Source organism: Enhydra lutris, unplaced genomic scaffold, assembly GCF_002288905.1.
Source record: "Enhydra lutris kenyoni isolate GAN:26980312 unplaced genomic scaffold, ASM228890v2 scaffoldscaffold9, whole genome shotgun sequence".
NCBI lineage: Eukaryota > Metazoa > Chordata > Mammalia > Carnivora > Mustelidae > Enhydra > Enhydra lutris.
Genome location: NW_019154093.1, coordinates 16,077,846 through 16,105,561, shown reverse-complemented (window position 1 = coordinate 16,105,561; position 27,716 = coordinate 16,077,846). Strand labels below are relative to the sequence as shown.

General features: G+C 48.5%; 2 protein-coding genes across 10 annotated transcripts in view; one reads left to right on the top strand and one right to left on the bottom strand.

The window, feature by feature from the left end:
• The window catches only part of LOC111143470 (phosphoinositide-3-kinase regulatory subunit 3), a 163,215-nt gene extending 153,011 nt beyond the window's left edge, over window positions 1–10,204 (top strand). For 4 of the 5 annotated variants that reach the window (XM_022497238.1, XM_022497241.1, XM_022497243.1 and 1 more), the window contains one exon: window positions 6,753–10,204. In XM_022497238.1, coding sequence (XP_022352946.1) covers window positions 6,753–6,951 — 199 coding nt within the window. In that variant the 3' untranslated portion in view covers window positions 6,952–10,204. The remainder of the gene's footprint in view (window positions 1–6,752) is intronic. The other variant, XM_022497240.1, reaches the window with a different exon arrangement.
• Window positions 10,205–14,567: 4,363 nt separating this feature from the next.
• LOC111143196 (microtubule associated serine/threonine kinase 2) overlaps window positions 14,568–27,716 on the bottom strand; it is a 211,087-nt gene continuing 197,938 nt past the window's right edge. For 3 of the 5 annotated variants that reach the window (XM_022496734.1, XM_022496737.1, XM_022496736.1), the window contains 18 exons: window positions 27,281–27,413; window positions 26,407–26,468; window positions 26,054–26,139; window positions 25,400–25,608; window positions 24,219–24,357; window positions 21,971–22,103; window positions 21,037–21,202; window positions 20,400–20,501; window positions 20,042–20,164; window positions 19,757–19,866; window positions 19,277–19,431; window positions 18,749–19,032; window positions 18,443–18,640; window positions 17,606–17,829; window positions 17,302–17,424; window positions 16,745–16,881; window positions 16,437–16,630; window positions 14,568–16,130 (listed from right to left, as the gene is read on the bottom strand). In XM_022496734.1, the coding sequence (XP_022352442.1) occupies window positions 14,626–16,130; window positions 16,437–16,630; window positions 16,745–16,881; window positions 17,302–17,424; window positions 17,606–17,829; window positions 18,443–18,640; window positions 18,749–19,032; window positions 19,277–19,431; window positions 19,757–19,866; window positions 20,042–20,164; window positions 20,400–20,501; window positions 21,037–21,202; window positions 21,971–22,103; window positions 24,219–24,357; window positions 25,400–25,608; window positions 26,054–26,139; window positions 26,407–26,468; window positions 27,281–27,413 (4,083 nt within the window). In that variant the 3' untranslated portion in view covers window positions 14,568–14,625. Of the gene's footprint in view, window positions 16,131–16,436; window positions 16,631–16,744; window positions 16,882–17,301; window positions 17,425–17,605; window positions 17,830–18,442; window positions 19,033–19,276; window positions 19,432–19,756; window positions 19,867–20,041; window positions 20,165–20,399; window positions 20,502–21,036; window positions 21,203–21,970; window positions 22,104–24,218; window positions 24,358–25,399; window positions 25,609–26,053; window positions 26,140–26,406; window positions 26,469–27,280; window positions 27,414–27,716 lie in introns of all 5 variants that reach the window. The other 2 variants (XM_022496735.1, XM_022496738.1) reach the window with 2 other exon arrangements.

Genomic DNA, 27,716 nt, shown 5'->3' with positions numbered 1-27,716 from the left:
AAGGGAAAGAATCTTCAAGCAGTCTCCCTGCTGAGCATGGAGTACGGGGCGGGGCGGAGTGGGGTGCCGGTTTGGGGCCTGATCCCACCCTGTTACCCATGAGATCACTACTTGAGGGGAGGTCATGAGCACTGAGCCACCCAGGTGCCTCTATTAGTTTTCTTTTAGTAGAAAGTGAGATTCTTGGGACAGCTAACCATTTTGTGTGTCGTGTATAGTCCTTTTGTATGTCACATTTTGTGTGTTGTGTATAGTCCTTCAGTGACAAAGACCATAGTTAGAGAAAGGTATAATATGACTGTTATGAGAGTGAGCTTTGGTACCAAATATATTAATTCAAATCCTGACTCTACTTACCAGATGTATAATCTGGGGTAAATTACTTTACCTTTCTCTGTCCAGTTTCCTTATCTGAAAAATAAGGATAAGAATATCTACTTGAGGGTTTTTATAAGTCTTAAATGAGTTAATATATGTAACGTGCTTTAATCAATGTTGGTACATAATAAGTGTTATCTACCAATATTATTATGCTAATGATGCTAATGATGGATATGGCAGAAAGCAAGCAAAAATAACAGGATGATTTTGCCCTTAGAGGGTAAGGTGGTGAGGATGGACAAAAGATACTCATATTAACAGAGTGCTCAATGCTTTATGTGATCATCTTGTTCATAGTGGTCTCTTGAGTTAGAGTTTGATTCCAAGTTTACCTGGTTTCAAAGCCCACATTTTTCTATTACACCATACTTTCTTCATTTCACAATTAAATATCCAAGATAAATAGAATTACTGTGAAATAGGTATCATCAGTAGGCTGTACACATAAAGAACTATTAATTCTGGTGGAAGAGGAGAGGGTTGGGAGGTTTTGTGGAAGAGGTAGTTTTGAACTGGACTTTGAAAGGATGAATAATGGGATATCTATGGGAGAATATGGGGGAGGACTTGAAAAGTGCATTAGATTACTGTTTTTGCAAAGATACAATTATTTAAAAATTTTTTTAAAGATTTATTTATTTGAGAGAGACAGAAAGTGAGAGTGGGAGTGAGTGAGCATGCAAGCAGGGGGAGGAGCAGAGGGAGAGGGGAAGCGGACTCCCCACTGAGCATGGAGCCTGACTTGGGGCTTGGTCCCAGGACCCTGAGATCATGATCTGAGCTGAAACCAAGAGTCAGATGCTTATCAGACTCAGCCACCCAGGTGCCCCTACAGTTATTTAAAACATTCTTTTCTCTCTTACCTGGGTTGCTTAAGTTATCTGAGTGGAAATGCCAGGACAGGATTGTTCTCACAGAAATTGAGATCTTTTAAAAATAAAAAGAAGAAAGGCAGTAAGACCAGTGCATTGTACTCTTACACTCACCCAGGTCATTGGGTGGCAGCCTGTGGGTTAAGGACTTGGCTGGTGGAAGGTGCTGCCCCCGAAGCTCAGCTAACTCCTGGGAGACCAAGGAACAGCTTGAGTACCTTGAAGAGGTGTATTCTTTTCCTTCTTCCTTTAGCCATAGACTCCCAGGCCTAAGTCCACAGCAGTGTGGATTTCCCTTGCTTATGAAAACCACCTATAGACATATATCATGTTTCCATTCACACTGAGGATGGTTGGAAGCAAAGAGTCTAGCATCACAAAGACTCCCATTTGTTTGCCAGCCATTCTGGCTACAGGAAGCCTGCCTACAGTAATCTCCCTGTATACTTAGAACACTTGCTGAAGTAGGAATATGAATATGTTGTTGTTTAGGAGATTCTCATAGCAAAATTAACATGATCATGTAGGAAGTCACACATGGAACTCATTTGTTCTTCCATTTTGATTTCTATTAATGACATCATCAAGAAGCCTAAAAAGAAATTGCTTACCTCTACAACCTTCTTAGGCTAAAGACCCGCAGCCAGCAATGCCTATCTATATTCACTACGTTAAGGATTCAGGTAGTGAGCACTTGTGATCCTTACTGCTATTTGGGTTAAGAATTTAATAGGGCTAGAACTAGAGAGATCAGAAAGGTAGTAGAAGATTTGAACGGTATTTTAAAAACAACTAGAGCTAACAACAGCAGAATATACATTCTTCTTAAGTGCACATGAAACATTATCCAGGATAGGCCATAGGTTAGGCCACAGTCTCAGTACATTTAAAAGTGTTGAAATCCCACAAAAAAATGTTTTCTAACCACAGTGGAAAGAAATTAGAAATCAAAAACAGCAGGAGAGTTGGGAAATCCTCGAATGTGGACAGTAAACAGCACATTCCTAAATAACCAATGGATCAAGCCCCGCTTGGGCTCTCTGCTCAGCGGGGAGCCTGCTTCCCTTTCTCTCTCTGTCTGCAGCTCTGCCTACTTGTGATCTCTCTTGTGTCAAATAAGTAAAATCTTTAAAAGAAAATAACCAATGGATCAGAGAAAGAAAACAGGAAATTAGAAGATACTTTGAGATGAGTAAACAAACACAGCCTATCAAAACTCACAGAATTCAGCTAAAGCAGTCCTAAATGCCAAATTTATAACTGTAAACATTTATGTTTAAAAAAAAGGAGACCACATATTAATAAAGTAACCTTCCACCTTAAGAAACTAAAAAAGGAAGACCAAACTAAACCCAAGCAAAAAGGAGGGAATAATAAAGATTAGAATGGAAGTAAATAAAATAGAGAGTAGAAAACAATTGAGAAAATGAGTGAAACCAGAAGTTGGGATGGGACTGAATTACAACCTCAAGCAAAACTGCCCCCATCCCCACAGAGAAGAAACAAATTACTAAAATCAGGATGAAAGAGGGGGTCATTACTTGTAGTCCTTATAGAAATAAAAAAAGATAATGAGGGAATGCTATAAACATTCATATACCAAAAAAATTAAACCCAGATGAAATGGACAAATTCCTGGAAGCACACAAACCACCAAAACTGACTCAAGAGGAAACGGAAAATTTGAACAGAACTATAATAAGAAATTGGGTTAATAATAATTATAATAATAATAAAAGCTACCCACAAAGAAAACCCCAGGCCCAATTGCCTTCACTGGTGAATACTGCCAAATATTTTAAAAAGAATTAACAGAAGTCCTTCACAAACTCTTCTTAAAAAAAGGGGGGGAGGGGTGGGAGAGAAACTTCCCAGCTCATTTCAGGACGGCAGTATTACTGTGATACCAAAACTAGACAGAGACATCACAAGATAACTATGGACCAATATCCCTTAGGAACACAGACACAAAAATTCTCAACAGAATAATAGCAAGGCAACTCCAGCAGCATATAAGGATTATATACCATGACTAAACAGAATTCATCCCAGGTAGGCAAGGGTTTTTTTCAACATAAAAACAAAAACAAAACAATGAACATTATACTGCATTAATAGATAAAGGACAGAAATCACATGATTAAGTAGAATCACAAAAAGCATTTGACACAATCTAGCACTCTTTCATATTAAAAAACAGTCTGAACAACCTAGGAATAGGAGGGTACTTCCTCAACGTGATAAAGTTGAAGAAAAAACTCAGAGCTAATGTACTTAATGGTGAAAGTTAGTGCTTTCCCCTAAGATCAGGAAGAAAACAAAGATGTTTATTCTCACCACTTGTAACCATCGTTGTACAGAAGGTTCTAGTTAAGGTAAATTGGACAAGAAAAAGAAATAAAAAGCATCCATTTTGGTAAGGAAGATGTAAACTATTAGAGCTAATAAATAAGTTTGGGAAAGTTGCAGGTTAAAAGATCAGGATTCAAAAATCGTTGCATTTCTAAATACCAGTAATAAACAATCTGAAAATGAAATGAAGAAAGCATGCTACATATAATATCATCAGAAATACCTAGGATTAAAACAAAAAGAAGTGCAAGAGCTGTATGGTGAAAACTATGAAACATCACTGAAAGAACTTAAAGGGAGACCTGAATAAGTGGAAAGACATCCTGTGTTCATGGATTAAAAGATTTAATATTGTTAAGACAGAAATAACATCCCAAACTGATCTACATGTTCAATGTAATCCCTATCAAAAATCCCAGCTGGATTTTTGCTGAAATTGACAAAATGATCCTACAATTTATACAAGGGATCCAGCATAGCCAAAATCACTTTGAAAGAATAGAAAAAGTTGAAGTACACCTCCTGATTTCAAAACTTACAAAACAAAGGTGTAGTAATCAAAATTGTGAGGTGTTAAAAAGGATAAACATGCAGATCAATGAATAGATTTGAGAGTCAAGAAATAAACCCTTACATTTATGGTCAATTGGTTAACAAGGGTCTCCAGACCATTCATTGGGGGCGGAAGTTGTCATTTACCACATGAAGCTGGGACAACTGGAAAGCCACACGCAAAAGAATAAAGTTGGACCCCTACCTCACACCATATATAAAAATTAACTCAAAATGGATCATAGACCCAAATGTAAGAGGTAAAAGTATAAAATACTTAGAAAATATTGACATAAACCCTTGTGACTTTTGGGTTAGTTTCTTACAAACTAAAAGCACAAACAACAAAAGAACTATAATTAAAAACATTTTATACCAAAGGGCACTATCAAAGTGAAATATTTCTCCCACAGAATGGGAGAAAATATTTGCAAATCATGTATCTGTTAAGCAACTAGTGTCTAAATCATAACCCTTTAGTAAAACAACCAAGGGCCTCAATTTAAAAATTGGATAGACATTTAAAAATATGGCAAAGGATTTGGATAGACATTTTTAAAAATTCACATGCATAGTGTTATATTAGTTTTAGGTGTACTACATAATTCAACAATCCTATACATTTCTCAAAGTTCAGCAAGATACGTTTGCTTTTCATCTCCTTTATCTATATCACCCATCTCCCTACCCACCTTCCCTCTAGTAACCACCAGTTCTCTGTATTTAAGAGTCTGAGGGTTATTTGGTCTTTTTCCCCCCCGTGTTTGTTCATTTGTTTTGTTTCTTAAGTTCCACATATGAGCCAAATCATATGGTGTTGTCTTTCTCTGACTGATTTCACTTAGCATCATGCTTTCCAGGTCCCTCCATGTTGTTGCAAGTGGTAAGAGTTCATTCTTTTTTATGGCTGAGTAATATTCTGTGTGTGTATATCTCCCATATTTTCTTTATTCATCTATCCTGATGGACACTTGGGTTGCTTCCATATCTTGGCTATTATAAATGCTGCGGTGAACATATGGGTGCATGTATCTTTTTGAACAGTGAAGGAAATCAACAGAACAAAAAGGTAACCTACTGACAGAAGACTTTTGCAAATGATATATCCAATAAGGGGTTAATACCCCCCCCAAAAAATATATATGTATATATATAAAGAATTTAGACAACTTAACACACAAAAAAACCCCCAAATAACGCAATGAAAAATGGGCTGGGGACCTGAACAGACATTTTTCCAAAGACATGCAGATGCCCAACAGATATATGAAGAGATGTTCAACATCACTCATCATTAGGGAAATGCACATCAAAACCACAGTGAGCTACCACCTCACACCTGGCAGAATGGCTAAAATCAACAACACAAGAAACAACAGTTGTTGGCGAGGATACGGAGGAAAAAGAACACCTGTGCACTGCTGGTGGGGATGCAAACTGGTGCAGCCACTCTGGAAGACAGTATGGAGGTTCCTCAGGAGATTAAAAATAAAATTATCTTATGACTCAGTAATTGTACTACTGGGTACTTACGCAAAGAAAATAGAAATTCCTTTAAAGAAGATCTATAAATGGTCAATAAAGATACAAAAAGACGCTCCACATCATTAGTCCTTAGGGAAGTAGAAATCAAAACCACAATGAGATACCACTAGGATGATTATAGTGAAAAAGATGGACAATAACAATTGTTGACAGGGATGTAAAGAAATTGGAACCCTCGTATACTGCTGGCTAGAATATAAAATGGAGCAACCACTTTGAAAGACAGTTTGGCAGTTCATCAAAAAGAGATACCATATGACTCAGCGGTTCCATGTCTGGCTCTCTGTGTACCCAAAAGAATTAAAAACATGTGTCTATACAAAAACTTGTACACAAATGTTCAGAGCAGCATTATTCATAATAGTCAAAAAAGTAGGAACAACCCAAGTGTCCATCAGTTGATGAATGGATGAACAGAATGTGAATATCCAGACAGGATGTTATGCAACCACAGATGAAGTACTGATACATCTACAATATGGACAAACTTTGAAAATGTGCTAAGGTGAAAGAAATCAGATATAGAAGGTTGTGTGATATTGTAAGTTTCCATTTATGTGAAATGCCAAAATAGGCAAATCCATAGGGACAGGAAGTCATAAGTGTTTGCCAAGGTCCAGGGGGAGGAGGAAGGAATACAGAGTGATTGCTAATGAGTATATGGTTTCTTTTTAGGGCAATGAAAATATTCTGGTAGTGGTGATTGTTCCACAACCTTGTGAATATTCTAAAAATCACTGATTTGTATACTTAAAAAAAAAAAAAAAAGCGTTCTCTTTCCAGTGCCTTCTTGCCTCATGAAGATGCAAAGCTGAGTGATTAAATTCAGCCACTCATTTTCTTTCCACCAGGTCTTGGTGCGAGGTGAAGATCTCTCTGTGATAAGTCTTTATGGGGGTGAGGGGACACACATGGTCGCATTTTACAAACTTCAGCAGAACACTTTTGCACCTCCTTTGCAGAAAAATTGTTCAGGTTTCTGGTCATTTGGATCTATCTATCATTACCTGCCTTAATTCCCTGTGGTGTCTGTGTGTTGTGTCTTTGCAGTGCCGATGGGGAAGTGAAGCACTGTGTGATCTACAGCACCGCTCGGGGCTACGGCTTTGCAGAGCCCTACAACCTGTACAGCTCCCTGAAGGAGCTGGTGCTCCATTACCAGCAGACATCCCTCGTTCAGCACAACGACTCCCTCAATGTCAGGCTTGCCTACCCTGTCCACGCACAGATGCCCTCCCTCTGCAGATAAAGAGCGAGTGGGAAGAGAGGTTGCTCTCTAGCATTTTTTCCTACAGTTTTTATTAGACTATGAGGGCATTCTTTCTACGTAGACTGCTTGTTTTGCACAAGAAGTGATTCTGTGAATGTGGAGAGGCCGAGCAGCAGCCGGCCAGGTTTGGGGCACAAGAGGCCTGAGGTTCTCTGAGACTCAGCTGTGCCGCTGCACTGACATAGGAAGCTGGAAGCAGATGATGTTTTTTGGGAAAGTCTGTTTCATCGGGTTATTGTTTTGTTTAGCCAGGCACCCTCAACAGAACATGTTAGGCTTGATGGGGTTGAGGTGTTATATCTGGAAATCTCTGAAGAGTCCACGTCCTCTCTTGGTCTTCATCTCTGAGAAGTGGGCAGCAGCATGGCTCTGTGGGGAGTCCTGTTTTGATCTGGCGGTCTCTCAACCTCCTCCCAAAATGAAGGCTGTTTTAGTTCTGTGGTAGAATGGCATTTGGTGAAAAAGACAACCAAAGGAAAATGGGGAGGCTTGGGATTTCATTTAGATAATCTTAGTCAAGGAGTAAAAACACCTTCAACTGAAGGTACTTTATTAACTAACATAAGTTAGGTGTCAACATCTCAGTAGCTCCTCCCTGTAAAGAAGCATTATGTTTAGAAACCAAATTGATCTCAGCAGAACAATGTTTGTTGCCAGACTAACGTCTGATGGAAGAAGACAGCACTAGTATCTGAATGCACACTTCTGTACCAAAACTTGAAAGTGAAAAGAAAACCAGAATTTGTTAGTTTTAGCAAACACTAAAATTGGTCAGTGTAATTCTTTCTGCCCTGCCCTTGTTTCTCAGAGATGAGGAATAGTGTTCTTTTGGGGGGCATGGTGAGCTTTGAATCATAAAATGAAGTTGGTGCTTGTGTGGTGTTTCTTTAGCCTAAAGAATGATCTGTTGTTGAAAACCTTTGTAACTTGTTTGTATGAGTAAAGAAAAGGTGCAATCTAGTGCTTTTAGATGGCTTGATATACCAAATAATGATATAGAACAACAGTCTTATATGTGCTTCCCTAAATTTAAAGGCCCTGCAGAAACAGTAAACATGGTTTAATTTCCCTTCATCTCCCTGTCCTTTGTGGGGTAGGGCTTAGGGAAGCCACAGGTGGCAAAGGTTGTAGCAGGAAGGGAGCCAGACTCTTGTCAGGGTCTCAGTAATTCACAGACCCGGAGGCTCTGGTGTCTAGAGTGAGGGTCCTCCACATTGCCGGTGTGCTTCCATGCAGTGGTTTCTGAAACTTTTGTAAAGAGGAAATAATGGCTTGGAGTTTAGACTGTTAGTAAAAGCCATATGGAAGTTTTCCTCTTTGCTATTTTTGTGAGCCTGACATTAAGATGATGTGCACAGACTGTCCTCATGCTCCAGTGGCCCTGATTTTAGGCCAGGAATCTTCTGCTCCATGTGGTTTAAGCCTTCCAGCTGAGTGAAGCTAGGCGAGTGGGGTTGGAGGCAGGCGTGTACTCCTACCTCCATCACGCCCCACCCCCATCAGTCAACACTCATTCGGCAAATAGAGTTAAGCTGCCTCTGAGCCAAGGCTGGAACCATAATAGGCTCAGAGTGAGTCAGCTGTTTGAGTCCAAAGCTGTGCAGTCAGGCATCCTGGAGAAGCAGCCAGTATCTGGGTCTTGGTGCATAAGGTTTACAGCTAGGAAAGCTCTAGTGATGGAATGAAAGAAAGAAATCCTGCTTTCCCTGAGCACTTATCTTGGTGACAAGGTCTAGAATGGACCATGATGTAAACATAGATAAAAAATTTTGGAAAAACTTCTAGAGTTACTAACAATGAGGATAGGAAGGAAAGGGCCTATCTTCGGCTTTTCGTTGGTTCCCTTGCAGTTTCAGGATTAGGCAAGGCAGACAGTTGAGCCCCTTCCTCCAGTGTCATGTTCTGACTTAAGCCCTTAACTGAAAGCCAGCTGCACATCTCTTCTCCACATTGCCAGGGAAATTGCAGGGAAATCTTGCTGAGGGTTTTACTGAATAATGTCAGACTAGTTGCTGCTGGGTGGCCTTAACACCTGGTGTTGAACCTGCTTAAGCAGTTGGATGTTCAAGATTGGGTGCAAAAAAATCCCTCCTTTCTGGTATTAAAATTTAGTGTGTTCTGACCCTCTTTTAAAATAAAATGGGAGTAAGGACGCATGCATGTGACATTGAACCATGTGTTGCTTCTTTTCAGGCAGTCACAAGGGTGCATGGGGAGGGAGCTAGCCCCATCTAATACTTACTACCCTTACAGATAAGGGCTGGCTTGTGGAGAAGGACTGTTTTGTTTTGTTTTGTTTTTTGCTCCTATATTCCTTCACTTTTTCCTTCCTGTTTTTCATTCTTGAAAATTCACAATTGCTTTTTGGGAACTAAGGCCTAGGGATCATTTGAGAAGTTGGAAAATATCTCTTCTGACCAGTTGCCATATGATGTGTTTGATCCCGAGCCAGTGGAAATGGCATAGGGGCCAGTCTGCTAACCACATGGAGGGGGAGATGCAGCTCCTATACTTCATGGCCTTGGCGGCCTTCATCTGAGTCTAGCTCTGTGTCCTGTCCCATGATTTGGGCCCTGGGACTCTCTCTCTTGGCATCCTAACTGCAGCTTCACTGAAGCAGAGAGTAAAGGAGACAGACTAAGACCAGAGGGGCTCACTGTTTTTCTGGCTAGGACAGCCAGCCACCAGCATGGAAGCAGCTTGAGGCTGGCTGAACACAGGCCCTCCACCCAAATTTTCCAGGTGGAGATTTCATCAGAGAACGGTGGTCTCTGTCTCTTCCTGATCATAGATGGAAAATCATGGCCAGGGCTCAGGACTGTGTAGGCTGTGTCCTTACCACTGATTTGGCCAAGGTTGGGGACTTCCTACTCCATCTCCAAGCCGATGGGACCTCCCACTTACTGTGGACCTCATGTGCTCTAAAGAAGCATTGATAGCCAATGTGGTGTCTTCCATAGGTCTCTTTTTGCTGCAAGGAACCAGCCTCCTGGGTCCTCTTGGCCAAGAATTGCATCTGGACAATTCCTGGTTTTCAAGGTGGTCTCTGTTGCCAGTTAAGACTCCAGAGCTGGGCTCTTTGCTGTCACCTGCTCCTTCTTGCTCTAGCTCTAGCCACCTGTGACAAACAACCTTGTTTCCTTACAAATTCCAGCATGTGACTTTGGTGCCCTGTTGTTACTTGTGAAAAACCTATTCTTCTGTTGTCTTTGATGTAGTCAAAAAAAAAAAACAAAAAAAAACAAAAAAAAAAGGCCATGTAGTTTACGTAAAAATATCTGATTCACAAAGAAGCCAACTATATGTCTTGTGTTGGGACAGTTCATAATGTAGTTCCTAGACCACTTTTGCAAATTGTTCTTGTCACCAGATGTGTTCAGACATTGCTGTGCAGTTGTGGGGTGGGTGGGTGGGGGAAGTGAGGGGAGATAATTTTTTGGTCTTTTGTTTTTTTATCTTCCCCAAGAGGGGACAGTCTGGCCAACTTGCTCCAATAATGCAATAAAGACATTGCAATAAAGCACCTTTTTGTCCTCATGCTATAGAGGGGTTGGGCTAGGGGTGGGCGGCAAGAGGAGGATTAGGATATTGAAAGCCCTGAAACTCCCAAACCTTCTCTCCCATGAGCACCAGAAGATTGGTCCTGGGGCTGAACTGGGGCCACTAGGCATGCTTTTCCCCTGAGCAAGAGAAGCTGACCCTAACAGGCATGATGCCAGCATTTTGTCCATCCAGCACAGAACACAGTGAGACTCAGAAACCAGTCCTGAGAGAGTTAAATCTGAGAGCTGTTTCCTCCTCACCCCATTCTGAAGTATTAGAAAGCCCAGTTTACTGATTCTCATCACATCTTTCTGCCTGGAAATAAAAGTGTTTCCACAGTCTATTCTCTGGGGGCAGGGAAGATGTTTGTTGCCTAAGGCCCTTGTCACCCTCCTGCCACAGCACTTTGTTAAGGTTTCTGTATGGTAGACCGTAATTAACAAAGTGTGACCACCTCTTTGCACAAGACAGTGTAGTTCCTGTGTACTCTTAGGCCCCACCCAGGTGTGTAGTGAATGCTACATCAGACTGGGTAGGGGATAGTCCACTGCTCTAAATTATCTCGCCTATATCCTCTCACCCCACTCCTAAGAATTATAGAGGACTTCCCCACATCCCAAGAATTGTTCCACTCTTTGCGTAGGATGCTCAAATTCCTGTCTCCAGCCCAGTCTTGTCTTCCGAACTCTACCTGTCGGCTGGATAGCTCCACTGGGCCTTGAATGTCCTACAGGCACTACAAACTTTCTGTTTACAGAGAAGACATGCTTGGCTGTGAATTCTCTTACTTTTCTACCACTAAACCTACCAACCTATGTCCACATAATTCCTCTGCCTCTCACCTGTTAAATTACACCACAAGTTAGCCCTCCTCCAACTAAAAGCCAACTTTTCCACAGGTTGTATAATTTTGGATCCTGTTTTCTCCCTCCTTCTCAGGAATTTCACATGATTAGTTGTCAATTCTTTCACTGTTGTTTTCTCTCAACCAGATCATCCATTGACATTTAAACATGGTTGAGTGTGTCTCATTCCACTTTCTAACCTCTACTAAATCCTATATCCCTTTATCTCTTTGCCCTACTTCAAAGACAAACCTTTTTACAAAACTGTCTAAATTTGTCTCTATTTTCTCTCCCACCATTTCAGTACAGGTTCCACCACCAGCTGAAACTGCTTTCCTTGAGGTCTTCAGTAACCATCATCATTGACTAGCCATGAACCCCCCCCCCCCCATGATGACTCTATGCACTCTATGATGACTCAGCGGCTGGTTTTCCTCCTAGATCTTTGATTGTTCCTTTTAATTCTCTTGGACGACTCTGGCTGCCTTCTCACTTATGTCTTTTTCCCTGGCAGTTTTATCCATATCCATGATACCATGTACCATCTTTAGGCCATTTATGTCTGCCTGTGTTTCTCCTGCACAACCCTCTCTCGGGAGGTACCTCACAGCATACTGAATGTGGGGTTATTAGCCCAGGTTCTCTTCCATTATTTCACATTTCAGTGGTGGAAATATATACCTCATTTGTTTACATAAGTCAGGAAAGCAGTCATCATCCTTGAGACCTTCCTGTGTTTCAGGTCGGCATAATACACACCACCAACCTCTATCAAGTTTACTTTCTGAATGCCAAAGACATCACTTCTCCCCAACTTCATTTCTTCACTACTCTAACCTTAATACTGGAAGGGCCTCCCTTCTTCCACAGTTGCCCCCCTCAAATCCATTCTCATATAACCAGTTATCTTTTAAATACGAATCTAGGGGCGCCTGGGTGGCTCATTCATTAAGCGTCTGCCTTCAGCTCAGGTCATGATCCCAGGATCCTGGGATGGAACCTTGCATCGGGCTCCCTGCTCAGCGGGAAGCCTGCTTCTCCCTCTCGCACTCCCCTTGCTTGTGTTCCCTCTCTCGCTGTCTCTGTCAAATAAAATCGTTAAAAAATACAAATCTGAACCTGCATAAAACCATTAAGTAACTTTCAATCACTCAGGATAAATTACAAAATTCTTAAAGTGGTCTGGTTTCTCTCAAGTTTAGGATCTCATCCCCTACTTCAATTACTCTTCCCTGGATCCTTCCCTTCAGCCAGTCCCAATGTCTTGGGTTTTTCTTCTGTACATATTCTCTGTACAACTGCCATCTATTCCTATGGCCTTACCCAGATTTGCTGATGGCTGCCAAATCTGCGTCCGGCTCCTACATGTTCCGTCCTCAAGGCTGTCCTAGTTCAGACCACTAGAATGGATCACTACATCATTTTCTCTCTGGTCTGCGTATTCCACTACAGCCTCCTTACACTGCAGCCAGCGTCTTCCTAAACCATAAATGTTGATTATACCACTTCCCTGCAGTTACCTTTCAGAACTCCTCACTCCCCTCAGGCTAATCTGGTGGTGGTTCTCAAAAGACCACCACTGGCACTTGGGGCAGCTGCCCTATGCATTACAGGATGCTTAGCACCTCTGTGTCTCCTCCTTCCCTCACCCCCATTTCCAACCCCCTAAGGGGGCAGTTCCTTTCTCACAGGAACTGTTGCAAGATGTGCCTGCCCCACGTCCTTCACCTTTGCTATGGTGCCTTTAGCCAGATCCTGATATATGTGGGAGGCTCCCTCAGACAACCAGTTACTTGTGTTCCCAGCGTCCAGTACAGGCTGGCCGAGGTCTGCTGCCAGTGAATGACTGAAGGAAGAAATGAGTTCAAGAAGGAACTGAAGGCTAAGGGGCAGACAAGCTCCTTGCGGACTCTGGCACCATGGGAGGGTACGCCCTCTGGCGGCCACAGCCTTCACCATGAAGGTTACAGAGGCTGTGTGTTGCAGGAGGCAGCAGTCAGCGGTCCTGAGGCATCCCCCACCCCCCGCCAATCTCCAGGCCTCTGGATGACTCTCCTTGAAATCTAAGCATTGGATTATGGGACAGTTTGTGCAAGAGCAGAGTCTGAAAAGTCCTGCTTCACCATGGAGGTAGGTACTCCACCGCCCTACTCGCAGCTTCTGTGATCCCATCTCCTGACTCCTCTGACAAAATGGTCCCACAGGTCACAGGTGTCCTCCCCACTCCCACACCACCCACTCACCCATCTGCCAAGTGAAGTACTACTCACTGGGGGCTGCCCACCTCAGTAATGTCCACCTCCAGCAGTTAGGCCTGCCTGACAAAAGCCCAGGAAGGACTCGCTACAAACATTAAGGCATTAAGGCAATTCTGCATTTTCATCTTAGGTGGGCCTTCAACATTTTAACAAGTAACTTCTCCATTTCAAAACTCTTCCCTCTCTTGAATTTTGGGACTCTTTTCTAGCTGCTGCTTCTTAAGTCTTCTCTCTTTGATTTAAATGCTAATGCTCCTCAATGTACAGCTATCGTTATATTGATGGCTCTCAAATTTCTATCTTCAGTCTAGATTTTCCTATTGAGTTCCAGGCCCATGCATCCAGTTACCTTCTGGATGTCCAACAAGTACCTCAAATATATCCCAAGTTTAACTCTTCACCCCCTTCCATCTTTTTTCCTCCTCATTTTCTGGCTGTGAAGCACTCCCAGTAAGAGGATAAAGGTGGTTTCTGGAGTCAAGAGAGACCTAGGTTCTAATCCTAGTTCTGCCCAAGCCATGTTACTATCTGAAACCCAAGTTTCCCTCCTCTATAAAGCAGAGATACTATGCTATGTGGCCTTCTGTAGTTCCCCATCACCTACAGAAAGTCTATACTCCTGGAAGTATCTTTAAATATGGCGCCTGCCTGCCTAACTCACTAGACCCATTTCCGCTTTGGTTTCTGTTCCTTGAATATACCAGGTGTATGGTAAGTGCTATGCTCTTTGCCTGGACACTCGTACTAATCCCACTCTTCTAACCCAGTAAACTGCTACCTGTCATCTGTTCTTCAGGTTTGAGCTCAGATGTCCTAGTCTCTGGGAAGCCAAGTTGGACTGGGCAGCCCTCCCCTGATAGTGGAAAGTGTGTTATTTACCACTATATTCCCAGCAGCAACATAGACCTTGAGTTACATTTGTGTTGACTGAAAGAAAGCAAAAGACAAAGACGGTTTCCAAGAGCATGTATTACACAGGTCTGAGTGCAAGAAACAGCAAACAACTGCTATGTTTGCTTTAAAAGCTCATCAGGTACCAGTGCCAGGTCCTGATGCTTTTGAGGGCCCCCTGGGTCTCGGCCCCTCTGAAGTAGACTGGGCCCAGGCTCCTGGGTGAGGGGGCAGCTTCTGCATGGAACGTCCTGCCTCCTGTCACCTGAGGCATCAGGCACTTTGGTGATGCCCAGGGCTGGCTCCTCTTTCTCTCTCTCTGCACACTCGGGCTCCCATAGCCGGCTTTGGTGGGGAAACTCACAAGGTGGATGGACCAGCCCAGGGGCACCAGGTGGCCATGACTTCCCCTCTTGTCTGGGAGACAGGTTCTCAGGGTGGGCTGGAGTTACGGTTTCCAAATCCTGAGAGCTGGCCATCCCACCTTCCATTGTTGCCTTTCTGCTTGGGGATGCCCTGTCTGGACCCTCAATAAGAAATTTCCAAGACCATGGGCCTGGCTCTCCAGAGGTGGAGGAGGCAGCAGAACGACTGGTGGGGACAGGTCCTGAAGAGCTGGGACAAAGTGCTGTTAGTGCCTGGGTGTGGAAGTGCTGGGCCTTCCAGCAGCCTTCAGGAGGGATGGGGTCAGTGGGTCCAGCCTCACCTAGGCTGGGGGCCCCTGATGAGCTGGAAGCCTCCTCAAAGACTTGTGGGATCCCAAGCTCCCTCTGGGGAACACTAGGGCCTTCCATTCTGGGAGGCTTCAGTGTGACCTCTGTCAAGAGACCTGAGACCACTAGGCCCTGACTCTTGGGGTCCCTAGACAAGAAGGCATCCTCTTCCTCACCCTCTCCTGCTCCTGTGAGGGGTGCGGCCCGGCCCACTTCCGGGGTTGGTGCCAAGTTCGGCTCCCGTACACCTTGGCTGTTCTCAGGTCCCTCCTCGGTGTCATCCTCTGAGGAGTCAACCTCACGGATGGCTTCTTGCTTCTGCAGTGACTCTCGCCGTTCAGCCCGGTCCTGTCGGAGGGTGCCTAGGGCCCATGAAGGAGAAGGCTGCAGCACGCCCTTCCCAGACAGCACACTCCTGGTCCCGACCACCTCTAGAGGGCTGACTTCCCTGGGTGGCAGTTCCTTCTTCAGCTCGGGGTGGGGCAGGTCAAGGCTATGCTTTCGAGAAGTGGCTAGCTTCTTCTCGGAAGCAGCAAGTGCTGCTGCCAGTTTCTCGGCTGATTGTACTCTCTTTAGCAGCGGTGAGCGGGGCGGCTCTGCACTCTTGGGCCGTGAGAGCTGCCTGCCCAGAGGAGGCGACAAGTGAAGCTTGGCGGGGAAGGCCTGGGCTCCATGGCCAGACAGGGGTGATGGGGAGCGCTGGGGTGAAGCTGCTGGTGGTGGGGAAGGGGTGTGGGCCAGTGGTGACAGTGGGATGCTGCCGGCTGACTTGCGCCGCGGAGAGCGGTACTGGCGCTGGAGCTTGGGTGCCAGGCCGTGCAGGGAGCTGGGCCGTGTGTGCCCAGACCCGGCTGGAGAACTGGGCACGCTGGAGCTGGGGGAGCTGCTCTGTGACGAATTCCCTCCCACTTCGCACACACAGAAAGACACACAGACAAAGGCAGAGCAATGTTAGCCGACAGAAGTGACTGAGGGGCAAGACAGGGTTAGCCCTGGACTGCCCCAAGATCAAGGTGACCCCTCCAGTGATCCAGAGCCCAAGCTACAGAAATAAAGTCACTCTTCACCCCCGAACCCTCCTCCCCACGACTGCTGGGTCTATCGGGGGTAGAGTGAATGAGTTTCAGAATGGGGCCACAGAGAAGCACAGAGGGCCTAGGCTCTTTCCTACCTCCCAGGGGCTCTCTCTGTGATCTGCAGACACCACGTCATACCTGAATGCACAGCATCCGGAGTCACCCGGTAGCCCTGAGTGGGCGACCGGGGGGAAAGGCTGTGGCTATGTGTGGGAGAGCCTGGCCCGCTCTCCCCTGACGATAAGGATCGGTTAAGGGAGGAAAGGCTGCGGCTTGTGTGGAGCAGGGATGCCTGCTTGGTGATCTTTCGGAACAGGGAGCTCTTCTTTCTGCTGCAGAAACAAGGGTTAAGGGCTGAGTTGGGGCACAGGACATAGCATATATTGGGCCCAGTGGCCAGGACCCCCAGCACATGCTGGCCACCCAGGTGGCTCAGTCTGGCTCACCTTTCTTGGCCATCTTTGCCCCGGCTCCGCTTACTCCTTCGAGCCATCTTGGCCTTGTAGCTGCCCTTCCGAGCTGGCCCCACTTTGATGGATGTGTTCTCCAAGGGCGTTGTTGAAATAGATACCTTGTTTCCGCTCTGAGGAACAGAGTGTGAACCCAAGCTCAGGTAGTGAACATATCCTTGCTCCCACCCATACCCTCGGGCATGGCGACACCATAGCTCTAGCTTTTGCCCAGGCATTAACAAGTCTGAACCGCAGGCCTTTATTCCCTCTTCGCAGATTAGGAAATGGCTCCAACTGGAGCCTGGGCACTTTGGGGTTGAAAAGGTAGAGAAGAGGTTCATCTGTCTTGTTTTTCAGTCCTATCCATGGCTCAGAAGGATCCCTGGGCCTTGGTCAGTAAGGACATTGCCTTCCAGTGAAAACCCACTGCCCTGGGTGCCTCCATTCTCAGTGCCACATGTGCCCAACTTTCCCACCCCCCTATGGCCAGTCACAGACTCACAAGGCCGGAGTCGTTCAGGGACCACAGAAACAGCACACCCAGCACTAACCTTCAAGATGAGCTCCACCACTTCTGTATGCACGAGCCCATGCACAGGCTCCCCGTTGACATGAGTGATGAGGTCACCCTGACGAAGCCCCGCCTCACTGGCTGGACCTCCATCCTCCACGTGCTGCCCCAGGAAGATAACAGTCCTCAGCCTGGAGCCTGAGCATGAAGTATGGGGCCTGGTTCTGTTGTTACCCACCCTCCTCGAACCCCTGAGGATAGTGTGGGACAGAAGCAGAGATAGATAGGCCCTGGTGAGGGGACGATGAAACTGGGAAACAACAGGTCTGGATGCCCATACATACCCACACCATGTGGTGCACGGTGTAGACGTCCGAGTCACCCATGTAGACACGGATGGCCCGCAGGGTGAAGCCATACTTCTTGCCGGCTCGGTGGATGATGATGGGGGGCCTTGAGCTGCTGAGAGCTGGCAAGAAGTCCCTGCTTGGAGAAGAATCCCTGGATGATGGGTTGGATGACTGGGAATGCGGGGACATAGGGCTGGCCAGTGGAGAAGAGGTGTGTTCTGGAGAAGGAAAGACAGGACTGAGCAGGTCAGAGGACCCCTGCCTGGCCATGATCCCAGCCCAGCCCCATCTAGGCTGCTAATCCCAGGCAGCTGTAGTCACAGGCAGAGCCTAAGCCCAGGGACGTCTTTCCCACAGACATGGAGCAGCAAAGCTCCTCGCCCAGAGCCTCCACAGGAGCAACTCGCACTGAGTTGCGTACTTGTATCCATCAGGGGCCGTAGGGCAATTGCGATTCAAACATCCCAATTACTCTGCGAGCTACCACTAGTTTTTTGACAAGGAACTTGAGACTCAGAGAGATTAAGCAACTTTGTCAAGGTCGGGAGTCATTTGGTGATGGAACAAGGACTTGAACGTGAGCTCTCTGCCTCAGAGCTGGCCCTTGTTACACGGTGCCATCTTGCCCTGTGGCACATGCACGCGCAACCTGACACCAGTGCACAACACAGACCTCCTGTAACGGGGCAGCTGTGACACACAGCTCTTGGATACCTGCTCCTCAATACACAATGTACAGACATACCAGCCACACGCAGACCCCTGCCACAGACCTACACAGATTCCAAGGCTCTTCCTGTGAGTTTTAGCCTAGTTCCCTGGGAGCCCTACCTGCAGGAATGAGGAGGGACAGGGTTGTGGCTGAGGCAGACTTGATCACTTTGTTGATGGGACGAGTGGTGCGCTTTTCCACAGAGTCCCCCGAGAGCAGCCGGTGGCGGGCCCTGCGTACTGCCAGGTCACTGATGGCCTTGGCTGTGGCTCCCTCAGTCAGCTGTGGGGTCCCACGGCCTCCTGCAGTCTCCACAGCTGTGGGCCCAAGTGAGCAGTGAGACCTGCAATGCTGCGGAGCCTCCCCACCCTGCCTGCCTGCAGCGGCCTCCAGTCCGGGCCCTTGGGCTGCCTGCTGGGCCACACCTGGGCTGGAACCGCAGCTCTGGCCAAAGGGCTCCTCGTCTAGCTTTAGCCGCCGCTCCACTGGACGTTCAGGGACAGGCCCAGATACACCTTCTCCAGAAGGGGGTGTCAGGAGCCATGTCCCCTCCTGCTGCTGTCTCCTGGGGGTGGGGCTGGCTTCCTCAGGGCCCTCAGGGAAGCGGGGGGCATCCAGGAGGCCTGAGCAGCGGCGTCGCACTGTCAGTGGAGGGCTTGAGTCGCTCTCCGTGTGGGATGACTCAGACACCGACAGCCGCTTCCGAAATCTGTGAGACACAAGGCCCAGGTGAGACAGGCAGGCGGTCTCCCTCCTCTGGCCCAGGCTTCGTTAGGGGCTCACAAGGGTTATAAGTCCCAGAACTTCTTCCCTTGGACAGTCCCCTGGAAGCCATGCTTGTGAAGCCCCCTCACTCCACCAGCACTCCACCCCGCATCTGAATCTCGTCCATGATCTGAAACAACGGATGGATGGCTGTGCTGCCCACCCTAGGGGGAGTTCTGGGTGCTCACATCTCAGGGGAGCCAATCACCCAGCCCCGGTCTCGGCCCTTCAGCCCTGCCAGGCCGTCAGAGCGGTCGTCCTTCTCCTCGCTCAGGCTGCGCTTGGTGGGGGGTGGTGCCCGGCGCTCCTCGAGCAGTGACAGACGCTCCATACTACTGTACACCTGTGGGCACAGAGTCTCTGCTGGGGACAGGCACCAAGAGCCACACCGCCCCACAGTGTCCTTGGCATCTGAAGCCCAGGAACTGGAACGAGTCCTGCCCTTTCCTCCTCCATGCCAGGTGCGTACTGGAGGAAGCAGCTATCCCACCGTCAGGGGCTGGAGCGCTTCTTGCAGTCTCTGTCATATGCAGGCCCAGCCCTTTCTCCCCCTTTTCCTAGGGCCGGCCCCATCACCTGCTCCCCCCACTGGCCCCAGCCACAGCCCCTGACAGGCCCTCTTCTCCCAGTCCTCCTGTTCTGCCCAGCCTGGGCCTGCCACGTCGCACCTTGCTGAACCTTGGAGAGCACGAAGAGAACTGGCGGATCTCCAGGCAGCCATCCTCACTCACTTCTTCCTCGTCCTCTGAGTCCACGTGGTGGTAGCGCTCTGAGCGGGCTGGACCAGACACACGGGACGGTTCCCTTCAGAGGCCCCCGGTAGTGCCTCCTTTTGACCCTTATCAGACCTCAGAGGGCCTGAAGAAGTTGCTCCTGATGCCAAGTTCAGGGTGCACAGGCGTTTCTGCGCAAACGGACAGGATCCCCACTCCTCCCCCTCCCCACGGCCTTACTGTCAAAGTAGCTGGTATCATCCTCTGACTCCAGCTGGGGAATAAATTCAGCCTTCTGGCGAAGAAGTCCTGTCCAGTCCAGACCGGTAAAGAAGGAGTGCTGCTTCACCTCAGCGGCGCTGCCTGTGGACAGGAAGGGCGTGGGCCAGGGCGCGGGTTGAGCTGTGTGGGGTCCCGACCAGCAAGTCCAGTGAGAACCCAGCCCTCAGGAGGTCGGTCCTGAAGGCCTCCACTCCAGCACCTCTCTTCCCGCACTTACAGGAGCAGGACAGTCTCAGGGCCAGCCCGAGCTTCCTGGGTGAGTGGACTCAACTGCTCTCTTGCAAGCTGTGAGAAAGGTCAGGTGGCCCTGTCCTACCTGTGCCCAGTCTCTCCAGAGGGTTCTGATGGAGCAGTTTGGAGGTGAGGTCCTGGGCATCCGGCGGCAGAGCATCATCCCCCTCAGGCCATACGATCTCATCTGTAGAGTGGGGGAAAGAGGGAAGGAGGCGCTTACAGCAGGGTCTCAGAGGCTGCAGGCAGAGTGGGAAGATATAGAGGATGGTTCTAGGATAAGAGATGGGGAGGGAGCCACAGAGGGCCCAGCCCAGAGCCCCTGAAAGCCTTGCCTGGGGCCCAGCTCCTTAAGTTCTATAGGTTCCTGTCCTCCTGGGGGGCGGCGTGTGTCTCACATCCACTCACCATGTCCCATCCTGTGAGCCAGGACTTCCCCTGTCCTGAAGCTCTAGCTCAGCCTGACTCGACACTTCAGACACTAGTGTACTCACAGACACACACACCACAGGCACACTCATGCCCATACAGGGTGACACAAACACAAAGAGAACAAGCCCTGGGTGACAGTATGCACATGCACACACGTGCACGCACGTACACACACACACACACACACACACACATGTGAAGTTACAACATAAGCTTCACAGGTGAATGCATAAATCATATTTGTGGGTCCAGACCCTGTCTCCCCAGGGTACCAGGGTGACGGTACCTACCACTGATCACTTGCCCGAAGAGCTCCTCCGGAGTATCTCCAAAGAAAGGGACGCAACCCACCAGGAACTCATACAGGATTATGCCCATGGCCCACCAGTCCACCGGCTTTCCATAGCCCTGACGCAGGATCACTTCAGGAGCGATATACTCTGGGGTCCCGCAGACCTGAGCACAGAGAAGCCAGGCTGGCTCAGCATCCTGAGGCAGCTCACTGGCATCACAGCTGAAGGGGTAGGGATGTTCCCACTCCTGGAGAAGTCTCTGAATGAAGACCCCGCTTCCTTCGGTTAAAGAGCGAGGTCAATAGGAACCCAGGGTATTAGAGTTGGAACTGCTGGTGGAGTACTTCCCAGTTAACCAAAACATGTAATTCTAGCCTGGAAAACCGCCCCCTGAGCCCTCAACACCTCTTTATGGCATCTAGTTCCCAAACTGGCCTCTACCCTCCAGTCTCTCAGAGGACTGTCCCTACAGTCACATGACTACTGTAGGGACTTGCGGACAGTTACCATCTGAACTGTCAAATCAGGAAACATCCAGAGGCTACTCTCAGGACGCTGGGTCACAGCCCAGTGGAAACTTCGAGCTGTGCTCCAAGAACAACAGACTCCAGAAGGGCCTTGCCCTTGACTGAGGATAGGAGGATCGGGACTCATCTCAGGTTAGTCTCTTAGAGTAACAATGGTTATGTGACCTATTTTCTCCAAACCCTGAGGAAGATGATTTTGGATTTTATATCCATTATGATTCTTGAGGCCCACCCCATTTTCCAAATGTGCTACCTTATTTCAATGCCTCCCTGGAACCAAAAGTCGGAAAAGATAGAGGAGTTCCCAGTCTTAACATGTAGCCACGGAGTTAAGTATGTGGCCCCTCACCCCACATTCTGAAGTCTGGACCTCAACCCCCAAGGTCTCAACCATCCTTCCTTACCTGCTTGTCCAGGAACTCCCGGGCATCCTTTTCAATGTGACCCTCGTACAAGTTTGTTGTCAGGCTCATGAGGCCAATTTTAGAAAGGCCAAAGTCAGTAAGCTTGATGTGTCCCATGGATGTAATCAGGAGGCTGGGAAGTCAGAGACACAAAAGTATGGGGTTATTTCCTGGTTTTCCAAGAGTGCTGATTTTAGTATATGCCCAATTTTCCCGCTCAGGCTTTTATAGGCTTCCTGTGGGACTTAAGCAGGGTAGCTTCAGGAGGGAGACAGGCAGTTGTGAAAGAAAAGGTATCTCTGGCTTTGTGAGTTCTGCATTCTGCACAAGCAACTCACCTGCCTTTTGCCCATTCACCCAACTCATTACCGTTTGCTGTCCTCAAACCATATTCTCTGCTGGGGGCAGGTACCAGCTAGCTGAGGGACAGACTTGCTTCACAGAGCAATTAGCCTCAGCCCACAGCTCTCGCCATACCCAGTCCCCTCTCCTCACCTGGGTGTCTCACCATACCCAGGCTCAGGGAGAGGGGAAAGGGGCACAGAATCGTGTGCCATGTCCACAACTGGTTTTAAAGGAGGGCTAGTTGGGAGAAACCAGAGATAGGACTTCACAGAAAATGGTCTCTTTCTTCTCCAGTCACATACTCTGCCTGAGTCATTTCATAACAAAGGCTTCACCCTGCCACTCCTTTCTTCTATTATTCCCAAATCAGCATCTTCCCAAATATTATTCCCAAATCAGCATCTTGACTTCTTTTAAAATCTCTAGGCCTACTAACTGCCCAGAGGTCTTACAGCACTGTGAACTCGACCTGTCCAAAACAGAGCCATGCCTCCTAATGGATCCTCTTTGCAGAAAATGATTTGTTACTTCTGAGCTCTGTGATAAGGACCTTATTGATTATTTATATTCTGGCTCCTGAAAGGCCTTACAACAGAGTAACTAATAAAACAAAGTAGGTATGATTATCCACATTTTATTTTTATTTATTTATTTTTAAAGATTTTATTTATTTATTTGAGAGAGAGAGATCACAAGTAGACAGAAAGGCAGGCAGAGAGAGAGAGGGGGAAGCAGGCTCCCTGCTGAGCAGAGAGCCCGATGTGGGCCTCGATCCCAGGACCCTGAGATCATGACCTGAGCCGAAGGCAGCAGCTTAACCCACTGAGCCACCCAGGCGCCCGGTTATCCACATTTTAAAGGGGGAGGAACAAAGAGGCCCGGAGGTTTAATGAACGGATCCAAGTTCACAGAGTTAACAAGTGGTCATTTGAACTCTGGTCTGTCTAGTGTCAAAGCCACTTTCCATGACAGAGGCTTATCCTCATGCACTAGTCCTGAGCTGGAAATCTGGAAAATATCCCAGATTCCTGCTCCCTTTTCCTCTCCCACACCCATGCCCACCCCCACATTTTGGTTTCGTTTCTACGTCCTAACGGTTTCCCCTCTCTTCTGTACCCTGCAGTGTGGTTGGCCTGGTCTCCTGCAGCAGCCTCACCATCTCTCCGTTGGCAGAGTGATCTTGCTAAGCCTAAACCAAAATCTGAGCGCGTCATTCTATCACACCTCTGGCTAACAGGCCCTTTGAAGACTCGCTAGGACCGTTTACAATAAAACCCAAACCTAACAAAAAGACCCCTGATGATCTACTCCCTGCCTCTCTCTCCAGCCTCATCCCTTACCACTCTGACCAGTCAAGCATCCCTGTCTCCGCGCAGCGTACTAAGGTAGTTCCCAGCTTGCCGGCTCTCATACCTGTGTGCCTTTTGCAAATCCCGCTTCCTGGCTTTAGAAAGCTCCTCCCACCTTTCCCCACCTGACTAATGCCTTCTGAGAAGTAGCCTGTAGGCAGACAGCTGTTTCCCACACTAAAGTTCTGTAGGTCAGGGACTACGTTACAGCCCAGATAACAGTGCTTGGCCCAGACACGTCAGTAAATGTCAGAACACTCGTTCAGCAATCTCCTAGATGGTGCCAACTCTCTCCTACTTGGTTTCTTTAGCAGAGCTCTTCAGGGGCTTTTACAGGTCGCTGAGGCCTTACGAAGCCCTGGCCAGACTCGCAGGCAACAGGCTTTGCATCTGGGGCAGTCAGGGGCCAGAGAGCTAGGCCTGGACAGACACCCGCATGAGAACTGTTTTCAAGCAGCCATTCTGGGACAGATTCAAATATGCTGTGTCTGCCTCCACTTATTTAGAGACCCAAGAGGGAAACCTCGGACTAGGGCCCCAGAGAGTGGGCGTACTTGTCAGGCTTGAGGTCACGGTGCACGATGCCGTAGTTGTGCAAGTACTCCAGGGCCAGCACGGTCTCCGCAAAGTACAGACGCACCATGTCCACAGGCAGGGCCCCGATGTTCTTCAGCAGGGTGGCACAGTCTCCTCCTGCAACAAGCCCAGGAAACTCTGAAGGAAGGACCCAGTTCCCTACTCAGGGTGGTCTCAGGCTTCCGGTCTCTGAGGCCTTGGGGACTCCCCTGGGGCTAGAGACCGGGAGTCTCACTCTCTCAGTGCTGGGACAGGGGGGCAAACAGAATGTGGGGAGTCGCAGGCAGAAGTGAGTCTGCCAACGGCTGTCACAGCCACTCTTCAGGCCAGGGAGGGTAGGAAGCTGGGCCTTCATGCCTGTGAGAGGACTGGCAGGGGCGGAGTGAAGTGATTTCCGGGTGGGAGTCCTGCATGTTACAAACACATCTGACTGAGCCTCAGGCGTGTGTCCACTTATGTCCTTCCTGTTGGCTATCCTTTGGTTTTTGAATAAGGCAACGTTGTAAACTCCCAGCACGTACTCCCTGAGTTAAAAGGAGAGTTTTGTTCAGTTTCAACTTCAAGACTTAGGCCAAGTGTCTCCGGAAGCTGCACCCAGCAGTGCGAAGGAAGAGTGAAGGTCACTGGGAAAGCGGTCGTCTCTCCCCCAGGGGGCCCTGTGATGCTCTTCGACTCCATCCCCAGAGTATTTTGTGTGGTGTGTCCCCTTCAAGGGATGTCCCCTTCACAAGCCGTCCATCAGGACAGTGGCATTCCTCCCTCCCGCATGCCACCCTGGGCTTGCATGGTCTGCTCCCTCCTTTGTTCCCACCTGGGCCAGCCATAGACAGCATCCAGGCTTTGCGGCACAGGCTTCTACAGCTGTGGGGTTGATGCATCCTGTCCCCAAAAGCCTCTCTTTGCACCTGACATGGACAGCCTCACGGCAGTTACTATCCCAGAAGCCTCTCCCTGGGCAGGGCAAGGAGACTTGTGCCCACCATGTGGCCCAGCCATGTGGCCGAACTGTCTCTGAGACCCTAAGGCAAGAACCAATGCCAAAGAGATAGGGAAGCTGGGCCCTGAAACGTCACCCCTATCTAAAGCTGCTGGTTGCAGCTCCGGGCCAGGCCTCACACAGTGCCTTGGCCTCCATGCCAGGCCACCTCTCCCCCAGTACCTTCAACATACTCCATCACCATGCACAGGTGGCGCTTGGTCTCAAAGGAGCAGAACATGCTGACCACAAAGGGGTTCTCAGCAAAAGTCAGTATGTCGCGCTCCACGAAGGCCTGCTGGATCTGGTTCCGAAGGATCAAGTTCTGCTTGTTGACCTTCTTCATGGCAAAGCGCTGCCGCGTGGACTTATGCCGCACCAGAAATACAGCCCTGGAAACACAGCCCATCCCATCTCTCATGGGCCCTCAGCACCTGGGCTGTGCTCCCTACCGCCCAGAGCGGGGCATCCAAACTGCCTCCTCTCCCACCTTATAAATGCACAGACCAAAGGAGCAGTGGTGTCCTTACTGATGAGAAGGATCTGGGCCTCCTACCCACAGAACTCTTCAATTTCCCAATACACCAAGTCCCAAGGACACAGTTCAACCCTTCCCCAGAGCTCAGCTAGGGGAAGACTGATACCAAGAGGAGCGGGGATCTTGTCTGGGAAAGGAACAACGCCAGATGTCCTGTCTCTCCATGAGGCTTTGGGGAGGGAGAGGGCCTATCCTGAGACAACTGCCACCCAGAGGACCGGGTATCATACACTTCTAGAAGGAAGAGCCCAAGGGCTGACTTAGCTCCAGTCTTGGCCACACCTCACCCCTGCCTTTACCCATAGGCGCCATTGCTGATAAGCTTAATAGTTTCGAAGTCCTCTTCAGAGGGTGTCTTTTTAGATGTCAGAGATGCCCCACGGCCCTGGAAGACAAGAGCAAAGGCAGGAGGCAAGCATGCTCCTTAGAGCCCAGGTGCTCAGGGAAGCTGGAGGCCCGGCATCCGCTCAGCTCTTAGTCCTCGTACAGCCCCACCCAAGCTTCCTGATGCAGGAGCTGAGTGACTTCGGAGACAGCGGGTGCAACCATCCACTCCCCATCCTGCCCTCAGATGTCCTCTCCAAGAGGACTTGTGCCCTCTGCTTCAGAGGGCCCAGCCTCCGGGATTGAGGCAGGAGCTCAAGGTCTTTACCTCCACTGAATCATCTGTCTCTGGAGTGTCAGGACTGTCATAGCTGCTCAACTGGGCCATTTCTAGAAACAAAGCAAGGGCACAAGAGAAATGTGTGCACAGCTATGTCAGACATCCGACAGTCCCCTCAGAGCACACAATGGCACGTACAAGGTGGGCATTTGGATCTCCTGCATCAGACTGGGTGCAAATCTGGTCCTGTGGCTCTCTCCCCAGAGCAGTCACAGCTTTTGGACCTGTCTGCCAAATAATAGTGTCACTCCTATTTCTAGAAGCCCAGTGCCATTCACAAGGCCTGGCAAATTTTAAAAAGCTTCCTTCAAATTTAGGACAATTCCTGGAAAATAGAGCCAAAGGCAGGGCTATTGGTCTGTATCCCACTCCACCGGTGAGGTTGGGAAGCAGGGAAAGTGGATGAAAAGAGACCAGGGACTTAGAAGCCCAGGGTTCCTGCGGGAACATAGTTGAACCCTGGAGAACGGACAGATCTGCTCAAGCCTGGGTTGGGACCCCACTGAAGTCACAGGAGGGCCAGTAAGGTGGCAGAAGGGGAGGTTAGCATGTACAGGAGATGGCCATTTTTGAAAATGCAATTGTGGTCCTTTGTTGTTGACCTCTTTTGACATTAGGTTCTAAATCCAACCCAGCGGGGCTCATGGCAATCCGGGTTGGGTTATACCAGATGGATGTGTAAACCAATCTGAAGGAGGAGCTGCACCATGACAGAGAAGATGGGGTTCCTCCGACTGCCCCAAGGCCCCTGGGCGCTGCGTTGTGTCCATGTCCGATCTAAGCCTCTTCTTCAAGTGGCTTCCCTGCCGTTCGAGCTTGTTGGCTGTGGGGTGTGTCTGCAGCCATGAGGCAGCATGCTCACCCTCTAGGGGATCCCGTGTGAGGCCCAGTTGACTAACGATGTAGCGGGGAATGTCACATTTAATCCCTTGTCCCTCTTTGGCATGGCCCTCGGCTGCTTCTAACAGGTGGTAGAACTCTTCAGGGTCAAACTCCTGCACCAGGGGAGAGAGGCAGTCAGTGGTGAGGGCTACAAGGGAAGGCCTCTTTGGTGTTGACAGCACATGCCCCGAGCATGATGAAAAGGACTTTTTCTTTGTGATGGGACACCCTTGCCCCCGAATGCCCAGAAGCTTCATGATTCAGGGATCATAAGAATGGGGACAAAGCCGTCTTCCAAGTCAGCTCCAGACTGGACAGCCTAAGCATATGCTGTCTTCCCGACAATAAGAACCAGACCTTTTATTTGTTTTCAAGATAGCTCAGCCTGTTGACCTGGTCCAAAGCCTCCTGCCAGC